This window comes from Neomonachus schauinslandi, chromosome 13 (genome assembly GCF_002201575.2).
Source record: "Neomonachus schauinslandi chromosome 13, ASM220157v2, whole genome shotgun sequence".
Taxonomy (NCBI): Eukaryota; Metazoa; Chordata; class Mammalia; order Carnivora; family Phocidae; genus Neomonachus; species Neomonachus schauinslandi.
The window spans coordinates 14,916,197-14,943,539 of record NC_058415.1 but is presented as its reverse complement, the minus strand read 5'-3'; the positions used below and the strand labels follow the sequence as shown (position 1 = coordinate 14,943,539).

Sequence of the window (27,343 nt, the reverse complement as noted above, 5' to 3'; positions counted from 1 at the left end):
TCTCAGAGTTAGGCACTTTTGAACGAGTCACAGTTTCAGTTATAGATTAGAGCTCACTTACGCTCCTCTTTTCAGCCTCCTCCTTCTCTCCTTCTCTCTGGCCTTCCTTGTTTCTTCATCCTCTGGTTCAGGTTCCGGGTCATCCTCATTGATAACATCTCTGGTCCGTTTCCTCTTTGGTCTCAAGCTCTCCCTTCGAGGTAGTTTATCTTCCTCCTCCTCTTCCTCTTCACCTAAACACAACAGTGAATGCTTCGATGAGCAATATCAGAAAGTTCTCTCTCCCACTGCCAAATGTATGCTTAGTGTCTTAATGACCATTGTCACACATGAGATCACAATCCAGCAAGTCTCCACATCATGGTAAGATGCACCATGCCATATATATATTCCATAGCCTGCCATTCAAACACACTTATCTAGAATCTCATTTCTTTTGTGGTTCATCTACTCAAATATGTGAATGTGGATCCCCAAATTTTAATAATCCTTAGAAATCCAGTCTTCATTTATATGGGTTGCTAGATGACTTAGAGTTTAATATCATACCATGCCCTCTAAGACCAAGGTTAGAGGTTACTGATCTAACACATAAGGATTAAGTGATTAGCTACTATATGTTTACTACTACTTCTATCTTAGAGCAAAGGACAGGAAGGACAAGAAAATGCAACAAACTAGAATAATTTGGAAGAAACTAACTCAGCCCTTGAGATTTCTCCTAATTCTAATTATCTTTATTCTTGATTCCAAGATTGTTCTTCTTTTCCTAAATATTTTCCCCTTTCCTAAATGAAATTGATACTAAATACATTTATTTACATAAATACTTGCTTGATCATAGTATCTTTATGAATAGAAATAGATAATATATAAATTTAATATAAAACTGAGAGAAATGACATTTTATTTTATTCATCAATGCCTCATCTGTTCATAACTTCACTGGAATCTTCCAGATAGAGTAGAGAAAGAATCCAGTTCCTTCCTTCAGTTTATAACATACAATCTTACTTCACTTTCGTTTATGTGCTTCTTCTGATCTTTAGAATAATCTATTACTAGAAAATCAACTCATAGTTATCACTCTCCTCTTAAACAGAAACTACTATAGGGGCAAACTGTACTTTAATGGAAAACTATGAATTGCCTACAGTGTACCCTTTTGTGTTATCTGATTCTGATTCCGTGGGAGCTATTTTGTAATTTTGGAAGTTATAGATCACTAGATAGCAATGCAAAATAATCCTTGTCTGTAGACTTGTACATGAACACAGTCCAGTGGAGAGACAATCTTCCCTCACCAGAAAAAAAAAAAAAAACTCCCACAAAACAGTCATGCCTCCATCTGCACAATCATTCCAATATCCCTGATCTATAAATGTATCTGTTCTTTGGATTTTCCTTTGAACTGGTTGCAACACCTACCGAGTCCTCGTTTGTTCATTAAATACGTTCATTCTTACGTGTGTGTGTCATGATTTTATTTACTTTTGATCTTTTTTTTTTTTTTTTTTTTTTTATTTTTTTTTTAAAGATTTTATTTATTTATTTGAGAGAGAGAATGAGATAGAGCATGAGAGGGGGGAGGGTCAGAGGGAGAAGCAGACTCCCTGCCGAGCAGGGAGCCCGATGTGGGACTCGATCCCGGGACTCCAGGGTCACGACCTGAGCCGAAGGCAGTCGCTTAACCAACTGAGCCACCCAGGCGCCCCTTTTGATCTTTTTTTACTTTTTGTTTTTTACTTTTATTGGGGGGAGGAGCAGAGGGAGAGCGAGAATCTTAAGCAGGCTCCACACCCAGCACAGAGTCCCACCTGGGCTCCATCTCATGCCCCTGAGATCATGACCTGAGCCAAAATCAAGAGTCTGAGTCTTAACCAACTGAGCCACCCAGGCACCCCTAATTATCTTTTAACATTACTTACTGAATCATTTTTTATGGATATTTCAAATCTGAGATTTAATATTACCTATAGTACTAAAGTTTGGCTAGCAGAGAAAAACAGAAGGATAACTTTCAAACTCGGCTTTGATAACTATACACTGTCATCAAAACCAAGAATGATGTTCCACTTGTTAAATATGTGGCAAATGTTGTATGTTATGTGAACGCCATTCTGACATTCTGAAAATTTGCCCAGTCTTTTTTAGTCACATTAGTCACCGTTTATGGAAAGGACAAGCCCTTGATAAGGATTGAGAAACAATTTTCCCACAAATAACTCAAGAACTCCAACAGCCACTTAGTACTATGCATTTTAGGATATTTTGTATTAAGACTAAACTATTAAACTTGCAGTTTGACCATCGATGAAAAGCATTATATCAGATTTCTCTTTTACCACGTGGCAACAAAAAGGCTGTTCTTAGTGCCTTCACTAGTTTCCAAATATTCAAATTCTAAAACAAATAATCATTATTTTGCAGTTGCCGGCTAAATGCAGAGTTGCATAAAGTTTTACTGTTGGAAATGGTCTCCGTTCAGTATGGAAGGGTAGCAGAATATGCCACCTCAAAATATGACTGCAGGAGCTCAGGACATACCACCCCAAACTGTGCCACTTTGGTATGTTGATTATATCGAGCTGTAGGTACTTGAAAAACAGCAAAGGCCTTGAAAGGTTTTTCCTGAACTCCCCTCCTCCACCCAAACACAGATCCTCCAAGAGGAACTGAATTGTCCTAAATCCCCTCACCACGAATTTCAATTTCACCCTTAGGGAAGACTGACTCATCACAAGGGAAGACCCTAGAAGTCAATACCACACCCAGACAAACTTTGTCACAATCATGCCTCCAATCTAGTCTTCAAAGGGCCCACTCACCTTTCCTAAAAATTATTTGGTCTCTCCTAAAAAGGCCTACACACCCCCCCTTTTTTCCTTATTAAGATGGTATTTAAGTCTAAATTCTAAGCCACCTCATAAAGTTACTTATTTTTCCTGAGAATCTCTCGTGTATACATGAGCTATACATATTAATAAACTTCTGTTTGTTTTTTCTCTTGTTAAACTATCTTATATTACAGAGGTCTCACCTAACAACTCAGAAGGCCTAGAGGGAAAATTATTTTTCCTCCCCTCCAGTACTCAAGCCATGACATGCAGAGTCTGTGTGAGACTCTGAGCTGTTTGCATGTAAAACGCATCAAATGACTGAAAACACTCGGCATCATGAACATTCCCTGGCTGCCATATTGTGCTCAGGTTATTACATTGATGGTGTTGACATATCCTCGAATTGAACTCTTCTTGAGATACTGCTCTTTCTTTCAGTTTTAGTAAATTCAGAGCTTTTGCTCATATAATGATCTTTCCCATGCTCCAGTCCATGAGTGGTCTGTATACAAGGGATCACACTCCAAACTTTTAAGCTAAACCTACACAAAGTAAAAACACCAGATAACAATACCCATGAATTCAGTACAAAAGAATGTGCTTATTCATTTTAATTGAACCACCTGATCAATTCAGTCAAAATGGCCAATCTGTTCTATTATAATAGATTGAGCCACAGAGAAGAGCTTTTAGGACAAAGACCTTAACAGGGAAAACAGTAGAGAAATTTTAAAAAGCAAATTTTTGTGGACTACCATCTACTTGATCATGAGTAACTTATACATTGGGTAGAATGTGTGTGTGTGCCAATTAATGGAATCTAGAGTAGAGATTCCATTTGCTGGACTTGATCTCTTTTGTGAGAGCATCAAATTTTTCCACACACGTGGTAGCGTGCACTCACATGTAGTAGCATAATCCAACACGATAAGAGGACAAGTCCCCTGAATTCACTGCTATTCTACAGGAAACTCATTCCATGTGGGTCCCTCCCCACTTACTTGAACTTTCTTCTGTGTCATCTTCTTTTTCCTCCACTTGAATTTGCACTGTTGAAGAAAGGACAAATACAGCAATTCTTTAAATGACGGTATAGTGGTTAGTAACTGGATTTTACTGTTATTATTTTCATCATAAAGTTTTCTGTGTGGTTAATGCAAACATTTTTCAGCAATCTTGTCAAAAACAGCATTGTTTATTAAAGATATACAGCCACGGCATCCTAGACAGTGTTGTGCAAAGACTTCTCTGCTTCATTGCCTTCAAAGACTTGCAAAACATATCAATTATAAGCCTGTCAGCTCAACTGAATATAACTCCTACCAAAATAAATTCCGTGTTGCAGTGAGTAGACTTGGGGTTTGCTGGGTCATTGCATTCCATGATAAATTGCATTGTTAGTAAAACTATATCCACATGCATAAGCAATGTGGTTATTAGAACCAAATTAACTTATTAAAATAGAGAATATTTTATTCTAACCTGTTACCAGTGTCAAAGAGCCTTTCAGAAAATGTCACAAGACTGATATTTCCTATTTCAGTGATCTCTGTAGGTCACATATGGAGACAGCCTAAATTTTCCAACATAGGATTTACCTTGACGATGTGGGAACAGGTGATTTTGCAGTTCTTCCCAAAACAAAGAACAATTTTGTCTGTGTCTTCCTCACCCCAGACTCAAGACTGTTTTTTCTTTTTAGTTTTGTTCTATTTTTGCAAAGGCATCAAAGGGTTTTTAAAAAATTGTAATTAAAAAAAATAATAAATAAATAATTGTAATTATCTAATAATATGTGAAAATATATTAATTGGCAGATTTTTCCGCTTGTCATCTACTATCCATTCATCACAGGTCTCAGCCAGAGACAAAGCTCTGCAATTTGCCCAGGTAAAAATGAGAGTCACCTATTTCTTTAAAACCATAGTCTCGTCACCTGTTTATAAAATAGTAATTGTATCATATTTTTACTTAAGTCGGATGAGCCTGAGTCTGAGAAAGTAAAGATGACAAAACAATGTTCCTGCCAAGAGAGGCAACAACCTCTGTTTTGTTTCTGCTCACAGACCATCAAAGGTTATTTTTCAGAACTTGACAGGCACATTGAAAACGGAACGCATGCCAAGAGTTTAAATTCCATTCACAAAGAAGATTATTGTAAAAGCACTTTTTGCCTTTAAACAGCATCTGCATAAAAATTTTTAGGATATGCAAAAATGTTATCACTCAACGTCAGCCACAGAATGTGAAAATAAGTGTTCTTTTGTTCCGGGTTGGACACGTGCTTCTGTTATCGGCTGTAACTGGATCTGCACAGGACAAAGATCTTTGTGTCACTACTGAGAGTCCGCAAGAGTGAAGGCAGACACTTCGAGAGATGTTTTGCATTTAACAATCGGCCTTGGACTTTTATTTGTAATTAATGCCACCACCAAGCTTCTTCAGTCAAGGAAGAATTCCCTAGGAAGGCATTTGAATGCTAGAAGGTTAGCCTTGGAGCACAGTCCAATCTGTGTGTATAAGAACAGCTAATGACAAATAGCAAGAACTGACCCACAGCTTATTCTTTAACATCAGAGCCAAAGCAAAATCCACACAAAATATTATACTGATTTATAATAATCGACTCACTAGACATGATGAAACAGAAAAATTATTAAAAGAACAAAAATATAAGCAAATCTTTAGGAAGGATCATATGTTAAATAAGAACAGCAGAATGAAATGTCCCCAGCCAAGGAGATGAGCAACAAATCCATTTCCTCTGATTACCAGGGGAGGAGAAAAGGCAGGGCTGTAGTCATGGATCATCTTCTCAAGTACAGGAAGGATAGTAATAAATGGCTATTGAATAAAACCTACAAATCTGTCAGAGGAGACATCCCTGTGGTTGCAAGTAAAGAACTAAAAAAGCGCTATGGTTTCTAAGCCATGTAACGGAGAGTGTTGCAGAAATAGCCCCTTCCCTCCTCTTGAACTGACCCTCTCACAGTGATATTCCCCTGTGCATGATCATCTGCACATTCTCACTAGGTGCTTTCTTTACTCAATGGCATCCTCTTGGCAGTTGAGTCAGGGGCGATGAAACAGTTGTCTCCCTAGTTATTGTGATAATTGGATTGTTCTTGACTCAACCCTCAGCAAAGGCATCATCAGCATCAAGAACTAAACAACAGCACTGTGGCCAGATTTAAGACTCCTTCAAGTGCCTCAGACCAACCTTGATTTTAATGGAACATTATTTGACCTGAAAAGCTACCGTCAGTGGTGGTCCATATCCCCTGCAACTCAAAGCGAAGCTAAAGAACCAAGCTAAGAAACCCCTCCAAGACAAAACCCTGTGCAAAAGAATACCTCAGAACATTTAAATGGGAGCTACAGACAGTCCTTCCTTCCTCAGACAATTTTTGGGCACAGCCTGTTGCCATCCCTTCTCTCAGCAATCCCTAGTAGTTTATTCCCGATCATATGACCCCCTTATGCTTTGGCTGCTTCCCAAGTCTATTGATTATGTCCTTTAAAAATAACCTCTCTCCTGGGGAGTGATGGGAGGATGGTGAAAGGAGAGGAGGGGGAGGTCCTGTCAAAATGTTGGAGGCAGCAAGCAAAGCCACACTGAAGAATGCTATTTAAGAGAGGAATATGCAATCGGAGCAGATGAACGCCTAGGCAACCCAGATCCTCATTTCATGCAAATAGACCCAGTAATTAAAAACAGTAAAAGGAAACAACAGCAAAATGTCACATTTTAGAGGCATCGGAATCGTTTGGAGAAGTGGATGTTGTTCTAGGCTTTCTTTTTTAATCTATAGCACTAAAAGTTTATGGTTCTTCAGGTTCAAGGTAGCCAAGTGGCCAGAAAAGTTAAGTGGTGTTGCCTGTTCCTTTAACCCACACTGAGCTCTTGAAGAGATGTTTGGAGCACTAGGTGATTACTCTGGAAACTGAAAAACTCGTTTATCCAATTAGCATTTATTGTACACTCGCAAGGGAGTACAGAGCAAAATACTCTGGGGAGGAAGTTTGTAGACTATAAAAGAAAACATAAGGCGACCTTAAGGAGCCTTGCTATTTTTTTTTTATTCTTATATTAATCCCCATACATCATTAGTTTTAGATGTAGTGTTCCATGATTCATTGTTTGTGCATAACACCCAGTGCTCCATGCAGAATGTGCCCTCCTCAATACCCACCACCAGGCTAACCCATCCTCCCACCCCCCTCCCCTCTAGAACCCTCCGTTTGTTTTTCAGAGTCCATCGTCTCTCATGGTTCGTCTACCCCTCCAATTTCCCCCCCTTCATTCTTCCCAAGGAGCCTTGCTATTTTATGCAAAAGAATGACTTTATAAATGAGATGCAAGATTAGGTATGAGTATCTTAACTAGCTTCATTGGGTGGTAGCAGTGATGTATTAGTTATGTTTATTTGGCTTCTTTGTGTGTTTCTTTTCAGGGTTCTTCTTTTTTTTTTTTTAATGTATGAGGAAATGTCAGCTTCGGTCCTTCCCATATAAATGAGACACATGTCACCTCAGACTAAACTGCGTTGGAAGGGATATGCATCTATGCCGTAACAAGGACATTTCTGAATCTTAGCTGAAGAACCCATGCCAACAGTATGGGATGTGATGTCCATGGAATATGAGAGGAAGAAAAGAATCAAGGGCAATCAGAAGGTTTTCACCCTTGGCACCTGGAAAGGTAGAGTCAGAAGAAAAAGAGATGAAAAGGCTATAGGAAGAATAGTCTCCGTGGGAGGAGCTGAAGATCAAGAGTTTAATATGACATACTGGAATTGGGTTGTCTATTAGACACCCATGCTTGAGTTGAGTAGGCAGTTGGATATTTGAGTCTGGAGTTCAGAAGAGAAGTCTTGTCTGGAAATACACATTTGGGAATTATTAGCTCATTGATGCTAGTTAAAGCCACAGGACCAGGTGAGATCACCAGGTAAATGAATATAAACAAAACAGAAAAAGAAAACTCCAAAATTTGAAAGGACAGGGAGAAGAAGAAAAACCAACCAAAGACACTGAAAATGAATAATCAGTGGAGGAGGAGGAAAATAAGAAATGTGTTGTAGGCTTATAACTCAAATATAATGAGGACTAAAAATTGACCAGTGGATTTCGCAGTGTGGAGGTCAATGTCGACTTTGGCAAGCAGATATTTAGTGACACGGTGTAAGGAAAAGCCTGAATTTCAGTGGCTTTACAAGAGAATGGGCAGTGAGGAATAGGAGACAGCTGGTTATGCTAGCCAAAATGTGCTTACATGCTCATGGCAGAGATCCAGTGAGAATGAGAAATTGACGTAGGTTATGAAAAGATAATATTACTCAACACAGCCCCACAGATTCTGAGTTCTTTTAGTTCGTTGATGTGATTTTTGGTTTTGTTACTGAGCTGTGCGTCTCTGACTGAGTCTTTGTAAAGAGATGGGGCAACTTACTAATATACCCCTTGCTTATATATAGTGTCCACTGCATAGCAATTCAAAAGAATGGGACTAAAGGGTGGTGACGGAAGAAGAGAGAAAAAGAAAAATGGGGAAGAGTAAGGAGAAGAAGGGAAGAATACAGCAAATAAAGGGAGATAAAAGGGCAAAAATGAGGTGATATTACAGTAAATAAGAGGGGGGAAAGTATAAATATAAAGCAAAACACTGCATTTTGTCTTTGTTATGTGTTATAATTAAACATATGTGCATTCTTATACTTATGTAAATAAATACTATAAATATGAAATGTTATAAATTCTAAATTGATGTACTCAGTGATATTTCAAAGTTTAGAAACACCTCAAGTTAACAAAATCTAGACTGTCTTCAACTATTTCTTCCATCAATACTTTTTTAACAAGAATGTGAAGGTCAAGAGCTAGCAAATATGAACAAAATAAAAGTACATTTTTTCTTAAGAGAGTATATTCCAAAGTAAAGTTTGCCTTGTTTTGTAAGGAAGAAGAGTTATGATCCCCTTACCAAAAACATGAAACCTCTTTTTTCATGGGGAAAAAAAAAAAAAGAAGAGAGAAAACTGACCAGTGAAACTATGAAAAGTAAGCTATGATTTTTAGAAATCTTTTTTAAAGGCAGACTCCTTAGGAATAGACACTTTAAATTTTCTGCTCTGAAATTTCTAGGTCTGATGACATCCAGTAGCTGCTCAAGTTGCTAATTTTTGATTATAGTAACGATGATGATGATGGTGATGTAATTATGATATGGAGAAAATTATATGTATATATGTATGTATGTAGGTATTTATAAGCTGTGTTTAGTTATAGCCAAGAACAACATTAAGATATTTTGCTTTTCTAAAAACCAAACAGAAGGTAAACCAACCCAAAGTTCAAAAAGGAATGAGTAAAGTTAGCCATAAAGAATTTCCCACCAGTGAGACACTTGGATGCTAGATCAAGTCACCAAACCACATTAAGGTATCCTCTCCCCTGCAGAGAATGCCCCAGCATCCTGCTTCCATTCAGTTACTGATGGGTGCAAAATAGGGAACAGAAGGCACTGTCTGCAAAATTGAATAAAAATGATGGGATGTGATTCTTCTTCCTCAAGAATAGAACCTACCCAAGATGTGAAATCTGATTCATTTTAAATCAGCAGCTCCCTTTATTTTTGTTACTTTTAGGGAAGGACAAGAAGATGCTTGTGACATTTGTTTATAACAACCTCAACACCTTCAAATGATGGAATTAAGCATAGTAGTTGGAAGCCATTGAGTAGAGAAGACTTCCTTGATTCCTGTACCATTCAAATACCATAAAAACCTGTAAACTAGAAGACATTCACAAAATCCTTGGAGTGGGAAAAAAAACAAAACCAAAATGAGATCATTACATTTGAATATCATCAAGGATTCTGGGGAAAAGGTTTATTCTGACAGATTGGGGCTGATATTTTTTCTGCAGGTGTCAGAATCCTTCTTATCTTCCTTAAGACCATTGAGAAAATGGACCACAGAGCACATACATTCAAAACCACACTAATGAAAACTTTTAAAATAAGTGCCAAAAGGCTGGTCATATTTTCAATCATTATAATATCTTGGAGATATGAAACAGTTATTTAAAATTGCAGTGGTTATAAAATTACAAAAAAGAATAATAATTTTGACTTTTGGTAAGACTCAACCACCCAAAAGGAGGGAGTGGGCAAGAAATTCAACTGCTGTTGTCGTTGTCATTCTCCAATATTTTTCCTTCTAGATTATATTTATTTTTTGAGGCTGTGAAGCCCTTAAAAAGTAGGGAATAAATAGCTGCTGATGTCTGCTTTATTAAAAAACGCAATATAAAATATTGTAGTTGCCAAACAGAACAGGATGAATTCTGTGGAGAACATTTAACTATGAGGTCCTGGAGAGAGAATGGCCAACCCTGAGAACAGAGAGAGAGAAAAAAGGAAACTCACTCGAAATAAAAATCCTCCTTCTATCCTTTTACAATGATAATAATCTTTTTTATATACATAAGAAGGAGGGTAAGGGCATGCACACCAATTTTTTTTTTTTTTTGCACATTTTCCCTTCTGTTTTTGTTGTACATGAAATTAAAATTAAACATAGGCTGAGTAGGTAGCTGGTATGTTTCCAAGTTCTACCACCCCTGAGCTGGAAGAGGAAATGTGAAATGCTAAAGCATAGTTCTTCAAACAGTGAATTATATACTGGTGTATTTGTGAGAAACTGTAATTAGATATTTTATGACACCATTGGTCTACAGAAAAACAAAAACAGCTCTTATTCTATCTGGTTTGGGGCACTGGCTTATTTTTTTTAACTATTCATATTCAATAAATAGCTATTTACAAAGACCTTTAGAGCTCTCCGTGGTTGCGGGGAAAAATTAAATGGTGAGTCTTGCTTTTTCTTTGCATTTAGAATATTCTGGGGGAGGGGACATTTCTTATTTAACCACGCTGTCATAACATATATATATTCAGAGTGTGTGTTCTCACATTTCAATTACCACCATAAAGAGCAACCACTGTAAATAAGTGTGCTGAAACGAAAATACATTCTCTTGTGTGAGTTTTTGTGGCTAAAATCTTTTATAGTAATAGGATACCAAAATAACAACCAGATGAAAATAATGTGTTGTAAGCCCTTGGCAGTTATGCTTATATCCGTGGATTGCTTAGAACAAAAAGGAATCTTTTCCCTCCCCCCAAGCATTTCTGCAATATTCCCAGTCACAAAGAAGAATGCTTGTCAAGATTCAGGGATAAACAAACAACATGAAACAAACAAACAAAAAAGCACTAAAGGAATGTGTAACAACTGAAAGCAGAAGATTGTTCCCAGAGCATAAAGAAGCAGGAAGCAAGGCTGGCTGAACTCGGTGCGGTCTTCATCCCTCCTTCCGAGCTCAGCACAGAAGATGCTAATTACTTCTCATTAGCATACATTAGCAAATGTTAATGAGTGTCTTCTAAAGAACAAAGGCAGCGAGGGGCAGCATACAGGCAGGATGATGGCTGAGCTGTAGTTAAGGACTGCAACAGAAGACAGGCAGAGAAAAAGAAAATGAGTGACTTAGGAAGGCTTTCATAGTTTCCTAAAATTTGGAAGAAGTGTCTTCCTGACAAAATCGTAAAAGCGCCGAGAAGGATGAAATGATTTCGTTCATTTTAGTTTCTAAGGAAAATTAAAAAGAAGGAGAAGGAAATAAAAGAAAAATCAAGTCATTAACTAGAATGAATTGTTCTTTTTTTGTGCTCTCTAGCTGTTCGGGAAAAATCATATTTTATAGGATTTGCTAACCAACTAGGGATATTAATTAAAATCATCATCAGTTAAGGAAAAGGAATTCTGAATTCTAGATGTAGGTGTATAAGAATTGTGACCACCCAACTACCCACTCTAATCTTTCCCTACAGACTCAATTTATGATTCTCAGTAAGACTCAACCTGTAAGTAATTTGTATGTGGTCTATAATTTTATCAAAATAGTTCACATAGAATGTGAAATATGTGTTAATTTATATCCTAAATGCAGCTGAATCATTATCATATATATTATATGGATATATTATGTATAAGTCCTTATAATAAATAAATAAGAAAATACTTTTTAAAATAATAAGTATATAAATATATAAAATAAAATAATAAATAAATTAAATTCCTTTTAATAAATCAATAGATGGTAAATGATAGTGAGAGAGAGATAACCTACTGGTCTGTTTCTCTGGAGAACCCTAATCCAGACAGTCTTTCTATTCAAGATTACCAGAATAGAACCAGACAAATACTAGAAACAATAACATGAGATATAACTTGACAAGTTCCAATACAGAAATACAAGCAGAAGATCTGGTAGAGTTCATAAGACAGAGGGGGCAATCATGTTCACTAGGGAATTTTAGGGTATCTGCTTTTTGTTACAGTTCTTCAAATACTTCTGAAAACAGGCAGAAGACTAATCAGGATAAATAAATGTTTCACTATCTGATTTCCTTTGGATTAATCCCAATTCTTTCAACATCATGGCCATGAAGAAGAAAGTTTGTTTCCATGAGTAGCCAAGTACTGAGAAATATGAAAAAAGAAGGACTTTTGTTCATCTGGGTCCCTAAAACTATTACTTTCATACCATAGAACTATAAAAGACAACTCAGAGTTTTCAAGTAAGCAACTGGCTTAGTGGAAAGATCCTGAGTTTTTGAGTTAGACGAATATTTGTGTTTTGGCTCTGCTACAATTTTATGCCATCTCATAACTTTGGGTAATTTATTTAAATTCTCTGTGCATTGGTAAAAGGAAGAAGCAATAACAACTATACAGAGTTGCTGTGAAAATTAAAGCTATAATAAATGCATGCGATGTGGGGGCACCTTGGTGGCTTAGTCAGTTAAGCGTCAGACTCTTGATTTCAGCTCACATCATGATTTCAGGGTCATAGGATCGAACCCCATGGGGCTCTGCACTCAGCGAGGAGTCTGCTTGGGATTCTCTCTCTCCCTCTGCCCCTCCCCACCCTCTCTAAAATAAATAAATAAATCTTTTTTTTTTTTAATAAATAAATAAATAAATGCAATGTATATAATATAGTGTGCCTGGCACATAGCAAAGGTTAAAGTAATCTACAAGGGCTGTTAAAATGCTTTACACATACCTACACACAAAATTTTGACAGTTTTCACCTAAAATTCTAGAAAGACAAGGAAGACACATCTACTCTGACCTTTACCTTAATATCTTAGACTCAGCAAGTAGGAAAATTGCCATAATATTCAGTCTGGGATTGTATTAAAGGCCATTTAACCAAAAGATAAAGACAAGGAATAAAATATTACCCTAAAGTCTGTCTCTTGGTACCCTTAGCTTCTCCTCCCCATGCCTGTTGATGATGCCAACCAACATGGAAAGTCATGCTGCTTGAGCCAATGGTCAGCTTAACCATCCAATTCTTGCTTGTTAGCAACTGGAGAAGCAATTACAAAAGGTTGAAGTTGACTCAAAAAGGGGGATTAGTGGCCATTGTGAATAATGGTTTTTTAGTGCCACAAACGTTATAAAATTAGTTCCATACAGAGGCAAAAGTCAATAGACTCTGGAATGAGAGATTTGCATGTTCTCCCTCACCTTGCTTCTAAATTAAAGAAATGGCAGTACCCTGGCATCCAGAGGACAAATTATTATACCTGAGTGGCAAGAGGAAAAAAAGGTGTAGGGTGAGGAGCATGTAGTAGTTGGGGGTGGGGGTGCCAATAATTGGCTTTTCTAAGTGCTTCCAGGTAATGCCAATGTTGCCAGACCTCAAATCACACCTTGGGAACCAACACTAGGAGGCATCCAGAGGGAGTGGGGAAAGTTAATCAGCAACTGCCACCTTCTTTTAGGAACCATAACTATTATGACTTAGAATTGTTTTTCTTTGATTGTCTATCTTTATGTCAATTTCATACTCTCTTGATTACGTATCATTATGATGAGCATTGGGGGGTTAAGTATAGGTCTTCCAACTTTGTCCATTCTTTTCAGATGCTTGCCTCTTCTAGGTCCTTTGCATTTCCATATAAATTTTAGGATCAGCTTGTTAACTTATGTAGAAATTTCAAAAAGCCTGTGGAATATTGATTAGAATTGTGTTAAATCTAAAAATTAATTTGAAGAGAATTGGTATTTTGATAATGTTGAATCTTTCATTCCACAAATGAGTACATCCATTTATTTAGGCCTTTTTTAGTTTCTTTCGGCAATGTCTTGTAGTTTTTAACATGTAGGTCTTGCACTACTTTGGTCAAATTTGTTTCTAAGTGCTTTGTAATTTTTTTCTGATACTGAAATGATATTTTTAAAACTTCAATTTCTGATTGTTGTTTTTATATATTGGTCTGTAGTTTTGTGTTCTTGGAGTGTCTTCATTTGATTTTGGTATCAAAGTAATCCTAGTATTGGAGAAAGTTGGAGAATGAAATATTCTCTCCTCTTCCTTCTTCTAGAAAAACTTGTGCAAAGTCAGAATTACTCCTTCCTTGAATATGGTAAAATTATCCATGGAAGTAATCAAAGTTTGATATATTCATTGTAAGACAATTTTTTAAAAGATTTATTTATTTATTTGAGAGACAGAAAGAGGGAAAGAGAGTGAGATGGGGAGGGGCAGAGGGAGAGGGAGAGTCTTAAGCAGACTCTTCACTGAGAATGGAGCCCAACTCGGGGCTTGATCTCATGATTCTAAGATCACGACCTGAGCTGACCCCAAGAGTCTGACACTTAACCGATTATGCCACCCAGGTGCCCGTTAAGACAATTTTTAACTATAATTTCAATTTCCTTAACACATGTAAGGCTATTAAGTTCAATTTGTTTCTTCTTGAGTGAGCTGTAGTAGGTTGTCATATAAGTAATTTGTACAATGTATCTAAGTTATCAAATTTATTGGCTCAAGTTGTTCATAATTTTGCCTTATTATCCTTCCAGTGTATCTAAGTTATCAAATTTATTGGCCCAAGTTGTTCATAATTTTGCCTTATTATCCTTTCAGTATCTGTAGAATTTGTAGTGATGCCACATCTCTCATTTCTGTCTTAAAATTGTTGTTTCTTCTTGATAAATTTCAGATCATTGTTGTCATTGGTTTATTAATTTTATTGATCTCAAAGAATATGTTTTGGTGTAATTTTCTCTATTGTTTTTCTGTTTTCTATTTACTTCAGTTCTGGTCTACATCACCTACTTTCTTCTGCTTATTTTGGATTTTATTTATTCTTTGGTTTCTTAAGGTAGAAACTGAGATCCTTTTTTCTAATATAGGCATATCATACTATTAAATACTGCTTTAGCTGCATCTCAAAATTTTGAAGCTTATGTGTTTATTTAAATTCAGTTCAAAACACTTCCTAATTTCTCTTGATTTTTTATTTGGCCCATGGCTCATTTAGAAGTGTAATATTTAGTTTCCAAATATTTTGGGATTTTTCACGTATCTTTTGCTTTAGATTTCTAATTTAATTCCATTGTAGTTAGAGAATATACTTTTTATAACTTGATTCCTTTTAAATGTGTTGAGACTTATGTTTTAGAATATGATTTATCTTGCTAAATGTTCTATGTGCATGTGAACAGTGTGTATTCTGTTGCTCTTAGGTGGAGTTATATAAATGCCAATTAGTTCAAGATGGTTGACAGTATTGTGGAGGTCTTTTTTTTATATGCTTACTGACATTATTTTGCTTTTTCTATCAATTATTGTGAAAACAGTGCTGACTATAATAACAGATTTATTTATTTTTCTTTGCAGCGCTATCACTATTTGCTTTATGTATTTTGAAGTTCTGCTATTAGGTGTATAAACGTTTACATTTGTTATTTCCTATTGATAAATTTACCTCTATCATTATGAAATAACGTTATTTATTCCTGATAATATTCTTTGTTCTAAAATAAAATGTATCCGGGGCGCCTGGGTGGCTCCGTCATTAAGCGTCTGCTTTTGGCTCAGGTCATGATCCTGGAGTCCTGGGATCGAGCCCCACGTCGGGCTCCCTGTTCTGCAGGAAGCCTGCTTCTTCTCCCTTTCCCACTCCCCCTGCTTGTGTTCCCTCTCTCGCTGTCTCTCTGTCAAAATAAATAAATAAAATCTTAAAAAAATAATAAAATAAATACAATAAAATAAAATAAAACTTATCCAATATTAATATGACCACTTCAGCTTTCTTTTTACTAGTTTAATACAGTATGTCTTTTTCCATCCTTTTATCTTTAACTTATGTATATATTTATACTGAAAGGGATTTCTTATAGGCAACATATAGTTGGATACTGAAATTTTTATCTAATCTGACAATTTCTAACTTTTAATTTGGGTATTTAGACCATTAATATTTAATGTGCATACCTACAAGGTTGTTTTGAAAGCTCTCATCTTGCTATTTAATTTTTAATTAATCTTACTTCTGGTTTCTGCTTTTCTCTTTTTTCAGTCTTTTTTTGGATGAATTGACTTTTCCAGTGATACTATTTTATTGACTTTGATGGCGTATTATCTGTAACTAGTTAAATACTACTTTACTACTTAATATGGTGCCACAGAAAGTTATATAAATAGCAAATTATATAAATACCATTTCATTTATAGTGTAAAATCTTATACCAGAATGTTTTCATTTCTTCTTTTCCAGACTTTATGCTGTTGTCATACATGTTTTTAAGTTCAATAATCTTTTCTTTTGCAATGTCTAATCTTACGCTAATCCCATAAAGCATATGCTTTATCTCCCACATTGCATTTTTCATCTGTGGAAGGTGAATTTTGTCTTTTTAATTGCATCTATGTCTCTACTCAATTTTTCCATTAGCCTCTTGAATACATACAACGCAATTTCATAACTGTTTGCATACCAATTATATCAACAGTGTCAATTATAGGATGATTATGTTTAATTGATTTTTCTCTTAACTATGGGTATTTTCATGCTTCTCTGCATTAATGGTAATATTTGATTGCATGATAAACATTATGAATTTTTCCTTATTGGGTGCTAGATATTTTTATATTCCCATAAATATTCTTTAGCTTTGTTCTGGTATGCATTTAAGTTACAGGGAATCAGTTTTATCATTTAAGATCTCACTTTTAAGTTGCTAGTAAGACCAAAGCAGTTTATCCTAGGACTAATATTTTCCTATTGCTGAAGCAAACACCTTCTAAGTACTCTACATGGCATCCCACGAATTATAAGGTTTTATACTCTTGCTGGTGGGAGGAGGAACCTCCCAGACCTGTATGAGCTCTAGGGATTGTTCCCTCTAATCCTACCTGGTGGTTCATTCCCAGCCACGTGAATACACTGATCATTAGTCAGTTGAAGACTCAGTAAGAACACTGTGCAGATCTCCAGAACTCTCTCTCTGTTCAGCTTTCCCTTCTCTGGGACACTTCCCTGGGCATTTTAGCTGACTTAATCTCCCCAAACTCTCAGTTCTATCTCCTCAACTCTGGCAGCTCACTAGTCTCTACTTACATCCTCCCTCCCTGTACTATGATCTGGAAACCCTCTAGACAGTCAGCTGTGGCAATAAACCTCATTTATTTTCCATCTCTCAGAGGTCACTCCCCTTTGTTGTCTGAGGTATAATGTCTTGAAATTTGTTATTTCATATATTTTGTCCATTTTTATTTGTTTCAGATAAAGAGTAAATTCAGTATCTGTACTCCATCCTGACCATGAGGAATTTATTCATTCTAAATGTTTCATAAGTGTCTAAGTTGAGTTCTTTTTTTTTCTTTTCCCCAGTACATGAGAAAAAATATGGGTCAAGAACTCTGGCTGCCTCCTATTCCTTTCTTTTGGTTTCACACCCAATTATCTCCAGGTAACTCGGCATGGAATTACCAGTTTTGAGAGAACAGTTACATCAAGTTACTATGAATCCACTAAGTAGAAATAATGTTTATAAATATTTTAATGACAAGCAGAAGTGTTTACAATCTATATTGTGCAAAAAGATTATTAAAATTCTATGTATCTATATATCTCAAATAAATGCCTTATGCAAAGATATTGGGAGGGAGGGCAGGGAGTGAGATGAAATATGCCAAAATGTTAGCAACCGTACGTGGATGGTGAGACTGTGAGATTTTCTTCCTCTTTGGATTTTTTCTGTCTTTTTCAAATTATATAATAGATTTGTATTATGTTTAAAAAGACTAACTTGTGTTTTTCTTTTTATTTTTAAGAATGAAATTTAAGGAGATAAAAAATGAGAGATAATTTTAATGGAAAGCTACAGAAAGTCAAAGATTACTGCTTAGCCATGTTTCCTAGGATCTCGGGCACTCTTTTTTGCTTGGTCTTACAGCAATAAACATACCCATATGTTCCTATAATGAAGGCCTGGATTATAAAACATCATGAAAAAATAGGAATTGAGCAGCCAGAATTTAGCAAACAATGTTTTATTCTCACAGTGTTAGGAAGAAAGGAGCCAACTCATAAAATGTTAATAGTGCTGTCTTCGGTAATAGCTAAAATGTTCCACCTTGTAATGGAACTCAGGAAAATGCTTCTGAAACATTCTGGAAGTTTAAAGAAAATTGATGGGAGAGAGCTTTAGTTAATGAACGCTACTTTCTCTTGGTTGCCAAATTAAGAGACCTCAGTGGACTATTTGATTCTTTCGTCAGGTTCCTTCCACGATCGTTTTATAGAGAAGAGAAACAGTAAGTAGAAAGGAGGTCCAGAGAATTCATCCACTAATTCGCTCAATCAACAAGAACACACTTGTGTCTATGAGACAAAGCACTAAGTATGGCTTTTTATAGTTGAAGGAGCACCGTCTTGTTCTTAGAATCAAACAGACCTGAATTCAAAACCTAGCTCAGCCACTTCAAAAAGAGTAACCACAGGCAAATTTGTAACCCTCCTGAGCATCAGATTTCATTTCAACAAATCATGAAAACAAATTATCTCATAGAAGTGATGTGATCATGAAGTAAAATAGTAGTGTTGAGCATATGGAAGGCACTCAAATCTATATTCATCCAATAAAATCTGGGCAGCTATAAGAGAGTAAGATATTATCTTTTCATTCCAAGAGGTCCCCACCTAGCTAGAAGACAAGATATGCACAAATAAAACAGCTGTTGTAGGTGAAATATAATTGAGCATCCTAATATTTACTATCAAAGATAGAAGCCAAGAAAGGGAAGACATCCCAAGGAGCTGAAATGGTCAGAGCATGTAGACTTAAATTGAGTCTGTAGATGTATGAAGACTTTTTAAAAAAATTTATGTACACAGTTTTATATATAACACAGCATCACGTCACATAGGACATTTACTCTTGTTTCATATATTCAGATACACTCAAAATAGTTCTTAAGGCTACAAAACAGAACATAGATACATAAACAAGAATATATTCAATACTTACAAAAAGTGATGCTATAAAGCATATAAAGTACTATTTTCCTTTCAACACTTCAAAAGATATGTATACTTTTTTTTAATAAGTAACATCACAGATGATCACATCTTCACATGCTTTTAAGTATTATTTGTACTCGGTGTAAGGCTATTGCCATTTTCATACATAAAAATTTTCCTAGCACTGTAACAATGGCAATTTTTAATCCACTCAGCCATCACTCCCATCCTATAAGAGAAAAGCTGAACAAACTGAAAATCAACTCTTCTTAGATCTGTCAGAGAATTGAGCTTCCCAGGGAAAACCATTGCCCCCAGAATTGGAGAGACAGACAAGCAGAAACAAAAACAGCTTACCAGGGCAGAAATGCACAAGCAGAAACCACTGTGGGAACTGTTACTAGGGAGGAAATCTGAAACTGTAATTGACAAATTACTGGATGCTCCATGTGGACAACTCTGATAGTTAAAATGAATCTCTTAAAAAAGAAGTAGAATCAGTCAAGAGGAAGGACAGCCCATTGAGTGATGGCTGTGTTGTTATCTCAGTTTTAAACAGATTAAGTGGATGAACCCATTTAGATGTGGTGGATTGTATAGATGCACTTGTTTTTACAACATCCCAAGATCCGACTGCACGTGGTAGTGAAGGGATCTTAGAAGGTGTAGACGCACAAGACAAAAGGAAAGCAAGAACATCGACAGATGGGAGATTTCTGCAACACTGTGAACATGAGAAAACGAGAAGAGATTTCTGGTTCATCCAGGCCAAACAATGCAGTGAAGTGGCAACAAAGAGAGAGGGAGCTGCCTTAAGCTGAAGATCTTAGAGACTGGAGGGAGAGACATGGGGTGGAAAACCACCCTAAACTCAAAGTCAGCTCTGCCAAGTTTCCCTCACCAGTCCATCTCACTGAGGGGGCAAGAGCAGCTGGACAGACGAAGAATCCAAAAACTATGTCATCACTAGTTCTTCCACCCTTCTTTAATTTTCTTCCTAACACCGTCACCACATGGCCTTCTGTTACCTAGTTAATTGTTCATTGATCCACTATTTATTTTCCCCACAAGCAAGTACACTCCAGGAAGACAGGACCTTGGTTGATCTTCAACTCTTCTTCCTTAGTGCCGAACAAAGAGTAAGCACTCAGCCAATATTTGTGACAGGAATGAGTGAATGAATGGATGGATGGATGGATGAACCAAGCCATCAATGAACAAAAGGGATATCACACAGAAACTTCCTTCTAGTCTCAGACTTAGCACATTTCCCCCTGTGTCTTGAGGGCTTTGGATTAGCACAGGAAAATTTTTCAAGAGGAAGGAAGATCATGAGCAAAGTCACATGGAAGAAGGAGGCACAAGCCATGGAGAGAGTCGAGATTTGCCAGACTAGGTTAGGACTGCTTCTGTGGGGCTCTTTCATAATTTTCTTAGAGAAGATCCTCTATTTTCCTTCACTGGACCTCTCAGAGCTCTCAATATCAACATACTTCTTAGTGTAGCTATTATAAATCTTTCCCCTTGAAATTTCCAATGTTTTAAATTTGCCATCTTTGGCTCTAGTGTTCATGCAGGCTGGCAGCTCTGTCCCTCATACAGCCCATCCCTCCATCCAGAGGAGATGCAACCGCAGAGGATCAAGGTCATGGGAGGGAACCGTAGGCTGTGTTCCCTACTTCTACACAGCATTATGCAGATCATTTTTCCTCACAGGGAAAGCAAATGTCACTCACTCATGAGTGGGATAATTTTCCCTCCTAACAATCGATGCTGCTAGCTCACAAGGATCTAGCGCCCTCACCGACATTTGGACATAGACCAACAGAAATTTATGGGGGAACAAAAAACTAGACAGATTTTTTTTTAAATGAAGAAAACTACTGAAGGTTCATTAGATTAATCTCCAAGTCTGTAAACTAAAGTGGCATCACGGTGCTAGACATAACACCCAGGTCTCCTGACCCCACAGCCTGAGTCACCCGCTGCCAGAGTTGTAGGTCACAAAGAGGAGCTCACAGTGACTCATTTCAGTTTACAGATGCTTCTACCCATCCCATCACAGGTCACTTGAATGCAGGGTTAAAGCACCCTGGATGTGATATTCTACCTGTGAAATATCTTTGCACTACTTTCTATTGCAACCTATTTAAATATGTCACTGAGTCTAAAAATAGACCTACTTCCTTAAGTCCTGCCTTTGCTTCCATGTAACCTACAGAGGAAAATAGTACCAGAGGCCAAGCTCCTTTTCTAACGCCTCCTGCAAGCATGAGCTAAGAACAGAGAGTGAGGCCCCAGACTATAATTACCTCCTCTTATACAACCTGAAAGCAGGTCTCAGGAGGTGTCTTAAAAAACCTAGTTTCCCTCACTCATTATGCTGCATCTATGCTTTATAGTTGGCCATTCACTCAATAAATATTTACTAGGTCTTAACTATTCTTGTTGCAGTAGGGGATATACAGTATTAAAAGTTTGCCACATCCCTGCTTTCCCAGAGCTTCCAGAGTAATTAGTGACAGGATGATACAGCCTGAGTTTCTGGAAGAGTCCTGATTACAAATGTTTCGCAAACTATAATATATTATCACAGAATTTTCTATTTTTCTTTATTAAAAAGCAAGAAAAAAAGAAGAAAGTGTTGATTATATAGCATAGTAAGTGAGCACACTCTCATATTAAAAAAAAAAACAAACCAGAAATCCAAAACTTTTGAGTGCTATTAAACATCAAAACATAAAAGACGGGATCTGACACATGCAAAACCTTCCTAAGGAGACAGAATGGTTCCTAAAGCAGAATAAATAGCCAAAATGGTAGTATCAATACATGTGAAAAACAAAGGGGTCAAAAGAGAAAGTGATCAGAGAAAGAGGCACAGGAAATGGGAAGTCAAAGAAGAAATAATGTTAGTGCTTATTAAAAATTATCCAGTTAAAGAGATACAAATCCTGGAGAAGACAAGCCATTCCAGTGTGTGTGTGTGTGTGTGTGTGTGTGTTTCTGCTGGCAAAACTGGAATGCTCCATCAGACCTGGCTGAAATATCCCTCAAGTCTTTTCATGGGCTCTTGAAGCAACATGTGCATTGCAATCTGCTTTCCCATGTAAATTTTCTCTAAGGCAATAATGTGTTGTCCAGCAAACACAAACCATCAGTTTAGCAACTAGCCAATTGGCCACAACAAGCTCATTTCAATCTTGAAATTTTTCAAGCTCCCAACCTAACAAAATACAATTTAATTTTATAAGTGTATTTAAAAAGTTATATAAAGCGGGCGCCTGGGTGGCTCAGTTGGTTAAGCGACTGCCTTCGGCTCAGGTCATGATCCTGGAGTCCCGGGATCGAGTCCCGCATCGGGCTCCCTGCTCGGCGGGGGGTCTGCTTCGTCCTCTGACCCTATCCCCTCTCATGCGTTCTCTCTCTCTCATTCTCTCTCTCTCAAATAAATAAGTAAATAAATAAATAAATATCTTAAAAAGTTATATAAAGAAACTCACAAATTGAAAAAAAAAAGATCTGGCCAACTATGTCAATATTTGGAAAAAGTGGTCACCAGCCGTATAAAGGACATAAATAATATCCACTCCAAAGCACTTGGAGAAGAGTAATATATAAGTGATGAATACTTAATGCCACAGGAAATATGAAGAGAAAGAAATTATGTCTTACTGAGGAAATCCAGAAAAACATCACAGAGGAGGTGGTTATCAACTGAGCCTTGAAGGATGGATAGGATAATGATGAGCAAAAATTGAGAGGAGCTAAGGTGATTACTCCCAAAAAATAAAACATAGAGGTTGGAAAAATGTGTTCAGTATGCTGGAAATGGAAAGTAGATCAAAGGGGGTTGATATGAACTTAAAATAAGACTAAGTTCAAATGGCAAAAGACCATGAGACTCCAGACTGGGGAGTCTAAACATTACATGAGAACAATGTAAAACCAACTAAGCTTTCCTATGAAGGAGGGGACATAACGGATGATATTGTAGGAATTAGGCAAGGCTAAAAAATGAGCCAGAGCTGCAAACTGCAAAGCACTCTTTTAGCTACCAATAATTTACACTGTAGTGTGAAAATATTGTATTGATAATTTTATAAGAAACTCAGATACCTCCATGAAAGGAAGCTAAAATGAAAGGTGGAAGTCAGAGAGCTTTGGAGGACTGGATCCTAGATCACAATGTATTATTACGATGTGGGGAAGAGCATGAATCCTGGGCTATTTCACATTTTGACTGAAACTTGCAAGTCCTCACCTGCAGGGTCCAGGAGACAGTTTTGCAAGAAGATCCTTGCCCGGAAGATATTAAAGACTAGAATACATTTATTTCGGAAGTGTTCCACAGGTGAGTATTACTGAGATGTATCTATATGCAAAATCTTTCATGTGGAGTCATAGAAACTCTGGAGCTCTGAAAAACTGTGTTTGGGGAGAGGGCAGAAAGGCAAGAAAACTTTCCTTCTTTGAGTCCAATAATTTTTTAAGGTGGATAGAACTGGGGGAAGAGAGTTTATTGTATTGGTCACTGCTTCTCAAAAACCAGATGTTTAAGAACTGGAGAACGGACCTGAATGCAAGTCAGGAGGTTCAGCGAAAAGGAAACATATTTGAAGTTGAGAATTCCATTTCACAAAATCATCATATGTGAAGGTTTGGGCTTTGTAATGTTAACTTGCACACAATATTGGCTATGGAGTGAAAAAAAAAAAACAAAACAAAATAGTGACTGTTGCTGGGAAGGCTGTTTAATTCTTTATTACTTGAAGTGTCATGGTGTGGCATAAACGAGGGACCCATTTCCAGTTAAGACTTTAAGCAGAAAATAGCATTAACATCAAAGGTGGAGAAAGGCCTCTTCAATCTACACAGTGTGTAGACAACCTTCCCCTTCAAGGAGGAAGGGCAGACATGAGGAAGAAGACAGAACATTAGTACTCAGGAGTAGAAAAGAACTTGTAGCATCATGAAGTCATTCTCACAGTTAGAAAGCAAAGATTGCGAATTCTTGGTCATATGTTATTAATAAGAAGAATCACAACTAAAGATCTCAGCTAAGATCAGGCCAGGAGAAGAACGGAGCACAGAGAATGGTGGATGAGCCATACCACCCTCTAAGCAATTCCTTGGCTGTCTTGCTTAAAGGTTTAACTAGTTCCCTTAAGAGAAAGAACTGAGTATTTCTATCAAAATCTACTGTGTGCCCTACTAATTATAACTATATTCACTTCAATAAGTGTAGATCATTTAATTAAAGGGTAAATATATGCTACCTTAAATCAGGCTCCATTGGATTTCATTTTCCAGCCCTGGATAATATTTTAGACAGATTCTGTAGGTTTTATAGTTATAAGAACCACGTCACTTTGATAATTCATACCCATTTTCTGGTAGTAAGGTATTAAAATACCCAGTCCAGTCTAAGTTAAAATGGCAATCTCACAGCCTATTCAAAGATCCTCCCCTCTCCTCACTCATGCCAACAATTGAGGCCTGGAGACTTAAGTGGGGAAGGAAATGGAAGCATATCTTTGACCACTTCTCCTGACCTATGCCTCCTTTTCTACTCACTATGTAGCTTCTGGTTCTTGCCTAGAATCGTAGAACGAGTATTAGAAAGGCAAAGAGTTAAGTATCTTTACTCACACTCAGTGGCTACCATGTCTTGTTGTGGCCATCCATGGCCATTGCATGGGAAAATTTGTGAGTTCTTCAAAAACCATCCCTTTTGCCCTGAGGGAACCCTCACACTATGGTTTCTTGACTTGGTTAATGCATTTTCCTGAAGGCCTTTTGCAATACCCAAAGGACAGCCCAGGAGTTCACACCACAGGCAGCCTCTGTATCTATACAATCCTCACCCCAGCTGGCAACCTTCTTGGGTGAAGAATCTTCAAAACCAATCTCTGTTACTTTCCACAGCATCAATTTGGCCCAGGAGGAATATATGAATCCTTGCCTTGATAAATTATGGAAACGTAACTTGTTTTATCAAGACATATTCCTATTTGTGGGCAGTACATCTTGCACACTCTTAGCAGAAAATTGTCTAGGACAGAGACTACAAAGAAAGTCAGCGAGAAGAGAGTTAATATTTATGGAGGACCTCCTATATATAAATAAGTTGAACTAAAAGAGGTGAAATGATTCGTTATGGAGAGTAATCATTGTTTTATTCTCCCAGTTGCTCTGCTTTTATGGGAAATTTTCTACCACCTCCCCAATATTTTCTGTGAACTGTACCCTGACATAAACATACACATATGTTGTCACCCACATGGCTGAGAAAATGAAGGCTTTGGTCACTCTTGGCCTTGGCCTTACCTGTCATGTCTACTATAGGAGGAAGAAGACCGTATGCAGCCAGAAAGAAGAATGAAGCATATTTCCCAGAGTGCCACAGTTTCAGGTTCTATCTGAGCTTGAGACTCAATTTCATTCTTGCCTTTGGGTTCCATGGGTCACCCCCTGCTATCTTGTAGCTTGAGCTAGCTAAGCTGGAATATGTTGTCTTCAACCAAATCGCCCTTAACTAATACCCCCTCTCAAGATCTAAAGGCTGCAAAGGTAACAAAGATCCAAACCCAGGCCTGCATGATTCCAACATTTGGTCCATGACCCACACTGCCAGGAGATAATACTATGATGTGCTGATAAGAACAAGTGCAGGTCTGGGATGCATAGAACGCTAGCAGTCAGAATATACTCAGAACTCATCAAATTCATATCTTCTGAATGTTTCAGCTCGGCAGCTAAAGAATGGTCAGAATAAATTGAAGAATGTTCACTAGAGAGCCATAAAAGAAGATTAAAGAGTTGGAAATGAGAAAAAGCACATAGTAGGTATTGCCTCTACAATTCAATTGACTCTTCATATCCTCCATCCAAACATCTTTCTCATTACGGTCTTATACTGTTTTTTAATATTTTCTGTCTTTGTCTCATCTCCCCCCAAAAGCTTCTGAGCTTCTCGACGTCATGTTCAATAATCAATAAATATTGTGTTAAATGAGCTAAAACTGAAGGTACACAGCCTATTCATACACGGGGGACTAGGAGAACAATTTAATAATTTGTTATGAATGTCTGCATTGATGGGAACTGACTTCTCTCCATACCATAACCAGAAGAAGAGGAAGAATTCTCACATACTAACATGAGATAATTAGTTAGCATTAGGGATAAATTTCCCCAAATTGGAGCAATCTTTGTGGAATATGTCACAGGAGGAAAAGCCTTAGAGATTCAGCTTCTTCACAGGGGTATGTGTCATTGTCTAGGGCAATTTTGGTTTTGATCCTTTTAATTTCTCACTTAATAAAGGTTATGGACTTCATGACTCTTCTTTAAGTCTCTCCAAGACCTATAAAGACATCACACAAGAGTGAGTTTCATTTTTTTTCCCCATTAGAACATACCATATGGATAAACCTCATAATTATGAATATTGGCATATGAAACTCAGATACTAAAAGTTTATATCTTTAGTAAAGACCAGGCCCATGAGAACTACTCCGAAGAAGAAAGATGTTTTGAAGATGTTCTCAATTATCTGCTTACATCATCTAAAAGTTTTTTTTTAAAGATTTTATTTATTTGACAGAAAGAGACACAGCGAGAGAAGAGAACACAAGCAGGTGGAGTGGAAGAAGGAGAAGCAGGCTTCCCACAGAGCAGGGAGCCTGACATGGGGGTCGATCCCAGGACTCTGGGATCATGACCTGAGCCAAAGGCAGACGCTTAATGACTGAGCCTCCCAGGCACCCCTAAAAGTTTTGATAACTAGAAGGAATCCTCAAATAATTAAGTCAAAGCATACTATAAACATGGTACAGAGGTTTTGCTTCCAGCTACAATGAAATAAGTAGGAATGAATTAACCCTCTTACCTTAAGCAACTAAAAAGCCAGACAAAATATATGAAACATCTCCTTTCAGACATTGCTACACAGACAGCTTAAGACAGTGATCCTGGAAAGAAAGGGAGCAAATGAGATGAGCCCTGACATGGACTGATCACTTTGCCTAAGGAGTTTCTAGGCTGCAACATAGAGAGGGGACCCAAACAGAGGCTTATGGTCTCACTGAGCTGAGGGGACATAGTT

At 37.2% G+C, this 27,343-nt stretch overlaps 1 protein-coding gene across 1 annotated transcript in view; it reads right to left on the bottom strand.

Moving 5' to 3' along the window:
- The window catches only part of TMC1 (transmembrane channel like 1), a 136,645-nt gene extending 110,948 nt beyond the window's left edge, over positions 1 to 25,697 (bottom strand). The window contains exons 1-3 of the mRNA XM_044920750.1: positions 25,564 to 25,697; positions 3,842 to 3,918; positions 62 to 233 (exon numbers count right to left, since the gene is read on the bottom strand). Coding sequence (XP_044776685.1) covers positions 62 to 233; positions 3,842 to 3,918; positions 25,564 to 25,697 — 383 coding nt within the window. The remainder of the gene's footprint in view (positions 1 to 61; positions 234 to 3,841; positions 3,919 to 25,563) is intronic.
- Between the last annotated feature and the right edge of the window lie 1,646 nt (positions 25,698 to 27,343).